The sequence below is a fragment of the Geospiza fortis genome, unplaced genomic scaffold, assembly GCF_000277835.1.
Source record: "Geospiza fortis unplaced genomic scaffold, GeoFor_1.0 scaffold543, whole genome shotgun sequence".
Lineage (NCBI taxonomy): Eukaryota > Metazoa > Chordata > Aves > Passeriformes > Thraupidae > Geospiza > Geospiza fortis.
Window position 1 is genome coordinate 75,850 of NW_005054587.1, and position 4,911 is coordinate 80,760.

At 46.2% G+C, this 4,911-nt stretch overlaps 1 protein-coding gene across 1 annotated transcript in view; it reads right to left on the reverse strand.

Annotated features, from left to right (window-relative positions):
- LOC102038024 (lymphocyte antigen 6E-like) overlaps positions 1-4,709 on the reverse strand; it is a 6,324-nt gene extending 1,615 nt beyond the window's left edge. Inside the window, exons 1-2 of the mRNA XM_005429932.1 lie at positions 4,639-4,709; positions 150-269 (exon numbers count right to left, since the gene is read on the reverse strand). Coding sequence (XP_005429989.1) covers positions 150-269; positions 4,639-4,690 — 172 coding nt within the window. The 5' untranslated portion in view covers positions 4,691-4,709. The remainder of the gene's footprint in view (positions 1-149; positions 270-4,638) is intronic.
- Positions 4,710-4,911: the final 202 nt, after the last annotated feature.

Here is a 4,911-nt window from a genome sequence, read left to right on the forward strand (position 1 = left end):
TATCAAAGTTATCTGGACACTGCAGCAGCCACAAGGTCTGTGTCTCCTAAAAGCTGGTCATCAAGGCCTGTTGTTCCCGTACTGGGATGAAATCCCATTCCTGGGACTGCTCTGCTACAAAACAAACAAGGTGCTGTTCCCAAACCTACTTGTCCCGACGTCCTTCCGGATGGTCACGCAGTGTTTGTCCTCCTTGGCACACATGGAAATGGTCAAACAGTCCTTGTTGGACTCCTGTTCTTGGCAGGTGTAGCACATGAATGGATAAACTGGGCCAAAAAATAAAAAATAAAAAAAAAAAAACGGGAAAAAGCACATTACAAGGTTTAAAGGCTACAAAAACCCCACTGCAGAGATCTCCATTTCCCTCCTTACAGCCTGAGGAATGTTTCTGTGGGAATGACCAGTGACTTTCTTTATCTCCTGACCCGTGGCAGCAGCGCTAAATCCCTCTCTGTCTCCTCTGGCTCAGGCTGAGAAGTGTTATCGATCTGTTTGCAATCCCTGGGAGCAGGAGATGTGAGCAGAATTCAAGGATTTGGGGGCTTTTATGAAGGAGATTATTGCTGAGCCATAGCAGCTCGGTCCTGAGGGCTCAGCCACGGGAATTGCCAATTACTGCTCAGGGTTTCTCCTGGGCAGGGCTTGGCAGGGAGAATTTAAAGATGCCCGTAGCATTTTGAGGAGGTGGACAATGCCCAGTGTCCTGCTTCTCTTTCATCTGGCTCAGAGGCTGCTGTCACATCTCTTTTTTTGCGCCTGAACGTCACTGAACTGGCCTAACCTCAGTTCTAGGAGGTCTGGTGAGAGCCCTCAAATGTTTTATCAAACTCCTGTTTTTACCATAAAATCGGGAATGAATGGAAAATCTTAACCAAAAGCTTGGTTTGAGTGCTAAAGGCAGATTTGGTGAGATAATTCCGACATCTGCAGCAGTTGCAGATGATTGGCAGGAAGGTCATGCAGCATTTCCTGCCGAGAATGTCTGTGTCTGCCCTCAAATGTCTGTGTCTGTCCTCAAAACCAGAATGTGGTGGGCCAGACCTCTGGAAAGTAGTAAAAAAAAAAGGAAGTGATGCCTTGTGAAGGCTGACCTAGAACAGAGACTGGTCAGAGCTAAAGAATAAAGTAGGGATTTATTAGAAGGCATAATGGATACACCTCGGGCAGCACAAGAGCCCAGCCAGGGCTACACCCAAGATGAACCCAAAATGGTCACAAAATGCATGACCAGTCACGGGGTCTCACACTTATAAAAGTTCTGGTCCATTTACATATTGGAGTTAATTGTCCAATTACAGCTTTGGCTTATGAAGTCCCATCCTTCTTGTTTTTCTCTCTTCAGTCCCCATTGTTTGTGCTCTTAGGCCTGAATTTGGATTGGTTGTCCTTGGTCCCCAACTAGAGAAGGAATTGTTTTGTCTCCCTACTCTGTGAAGAGAGCTCACCATCCCCCAATATGAAGTCCAGAACTACACACTAAAGCAGCACAGAGTCTGAAAAACATAAAAGCTAAAACCTGAGGCATCATAAGAAGAACAAAACCACCCCAAAATATGTGCAGAGCACTCCCCAGCCAGGCAGATGGAAAGGTTTAATAGTGGTGGTTGACTTCAGAGCTTGTGAATCACCCAGAGCAAAGTGTGGGGTTTTGTGACTGAGTTCCTTTAAAAACAAAGCTAATTTTAGCTGGGAAACAATGAATCCCGGCTGAGTCTGGGGCCAGTCTGTCACTTTGGAAAGGGCAAAAGCAACTAAAGGACACGTCCCTGTGAGCACACTTTTGCCCGATAAGAAGTTGGCAGTGAGAAAGTGGAAGGACAGCAGAGGTCACACCATGAAACGAGAGGTTTCTGATGGAGGGAGGGAGGGAGGGAGGGAGGCAGGAATGAAGGCAGGAAGGCAGGAAGGCAGGAAGGCAGGCAGGAAGGCAGGCAGGAAGGCAGGCAGGGAAGGAAGGAAGGAAGGAAGGAAGGAAGGAAGGAAGGAAGGAAGGAAGGAAGGAAGGAAGGAAGGAAGGAAGGAAGGAAGGAAGGAAGGAAGGAAGGAAGGAAGGAAGGAAGGAAGGAAGGAAGGAAGGAAGGAAGGAAGGAAGGAAGGAAGGAAGGAAGGAAGGAAGGAAGGAAGGAAGGAAGGAAGGAAGGAAGGAAGGAAGGAAGGAAGGAAGGAAGGAAGGAAGGAAGGAAGGAAGGAAGGAAGGAAGGAAGTCCCCAACTGTTGATCCTGTGCAGCTTTTTTTGTGTCACTCTCCTCTACAAAAAGTTGAATTTTCATGTGCAGAGTAGAGGAGATTCAAGGAGGTTTTAAGGAATTTTTGCAACAACTTTGAATGGTGTTGTTCTCGAGCAAGCCCACAAAACACGAGCTGCTGAAAATTCCAGGGAATAGGTGCAAAGCCAGGCATGAAAACACTCTCAGAGGGTAATTCCCAAGGATTATTGGTCAAACCAACTGGAGCAATGGAAGAATTCTTCCCTGTGAGAGTGGTGAGGCCCTGGCACAGGTTTCCCAGAAAAGCTGTGGCTGCTCCATCTGTGGAAATGTCCAAGGCCAGGTTGAACAGGGCTTGGAGCAACCTGGGATAGTGGAAGGTGTCCCTGCCCATGACAGGGGTTGGGATGAGATGGTCTTAAAGTTTCCTTTCAACCCAAACCATCCCTGTGATTTTAAGTGATTTTGACAGATGGATGCAATAAAAGAGTCAAAAAGAAGATTGGATGCAATTAAACCAAGACAAATAAATTACAATAGATCGAACTTAGACACTTAAATGTTGGGTGACAAATAAATGGTTCAGTTACAATTCAGAACCACGGTGACAACAGCAGGAGTCTACAGTGCCACATTCCAGCCACGGAAACAGGCGTCACCCAAGGGGACACGGGCAGAAATGTCATGTGCGAGATACACAAAGTGGCCTTTCCACCTTGGCAAAGCCTTAGCTGGAGCCCCGGTGCCCAAATCTCTCCACAGCACTTCCAAAAATGCAGAGCATTTGGAGAGGGACCAGAGGAGAGGGAGAAGAGAAGGTCAGAGATCCTGGAAATGTGATCTTGTCAAAAAGGTTGGAAGGGTTTAGTTTGTTTGTGGAAAATGAGAATATGCTGAGGAAAATTGCAGGAATCTTCTTGATGATGCAAGAAAAAAGACGCAGCAAAGAAGAAAGTAATAAAGTATTTTATGTGCCCTGTGGTGGAAATATGGGAGAACAGAACAAAAACTGCTGCTAAGAGATATTAAAATTCAATTCCTAAAGGGATCACAGTCTCTGAGCAATTCCAGGCTGTGGAATCTTCCTTGTTGGAAACTTTCTGGGACACCTTAAGCAAATATCTGTCTGATCTTGTCCAGCATTGCAGCGAGGACTTCACAATCTTAGAGGTCTTTTCCACCCTTAATGTGATTCTGTGAAAAGGATCAAGACCTTTTATGATTTTTGCTGGACACAAAACTCACAAAACAGTGAGTTTAAGGATTGAAAAGGCAAAAAACGCTCTTTGATCGGCTGAGATCAAGAGTTTTGACCAAAATTTGGTCATTAGGGTCTTGGATGAGACCCAGGATGCCTGAGAAGGATCAAATGCCAGTTTCCACATTTTCCTTTGTCCCAGTTTTAGGCCAGAAAGCTGAAATCTCTTATTCTGGATCTGGGCTGGGCCACAGAAATGTGCTGTGTAAAAGCCTGCCCTTAAATCCATTGGGAATCTGCTGCCAATATCAAATGTCACTGGTGAGGAATCCCACCATGAACCCCTGATCCTGGATCTCTGTGAGCTTTCCAGTTCATCCTGGGTCACACAGAGAACATTGCCTTTGAAAATTCTCCTCTTCTGTCCATGTTACTTTGCTTCAATCAGGAATTGTGGGCACTAAATCAATTTTTTTTTAAATAATGAATAGTCATTTTCCCACACCCAAAACCGGCCGAAGGTCCTGCTCTTCCAGGCACGCTGGAGAACCATTCCAAAGGATGTAGGAGTAGGGGGTTGATACATCAGTGATAATTTATTAATTAGATGCCTCTTTCTCAACCAGATTCGTATCGTGGTTTCTGGGAAACCATCATGTGTGGGGGAAATTTTGGCACTCTGGTCATCATTCCCACGTGCCAGGAGCGATGGAGCAACGCATATGTCTCACTCACAGAAGGAGGACAACACTTGGGAGCAGGATGCCTTTAACACGAAAAGTTCTTTCACCTCTGCTGCTGATCTAATCTATAAAAATTCCCAGTGTTGCATTTTCTAGGAAGACACGTGGCAAACCACTAAGAGGGAGGAAGAAGGAAGACAGAAAAGTCTCTAAAATACTCAAAAACTGAAATTATTAAGGGAAAAAAAAACCCATTTTGTTATGCTTTCTATCACTTCCAGCTTGCCTCCTTTTGGAAGTTCCCAAGGACCACAGCGTGGATTTAATGGTTGGAGCACCACCAGAGCTCCAGCACTGGAAAGAAGAATCAATTAATCAGATTCTCATTTCTGCATGAAATCACTGATTGGAGTGCCAAAGGACATTGGTGACACCATCACAACGCTGCAAAGTTGGTGACAGCCCTCTAGAGTTCTGCCACGTGGAAAACTGTCACCACCTTCCCCCTAACCCTTGTCTTAAGTAGGAGCAGCAGGAGAGGCTCACCTTGTTCCACACAGAGCACAGCAGCCAGCAAGGTGACCAGAGGAGTCCTCATCTCCAGCAGATCCTCCCAGCAGCACGGGGAAGCTGTTTGGAGGGCAGGTTTTATACCCCAGCCCAACAGCAGCAGCAGTTTTACAGGTTCCGGGTGGACATGAAATCAACCCGAGGGTGTGGAATGTTCATGTGTGGGAGTTTTCCACACTGGGGCCCTTGGAAAGGGCTGGCACCTTGGGGAAAAGCCCTCTCAGCCACACATTTCTTGCTCTTCTGGTC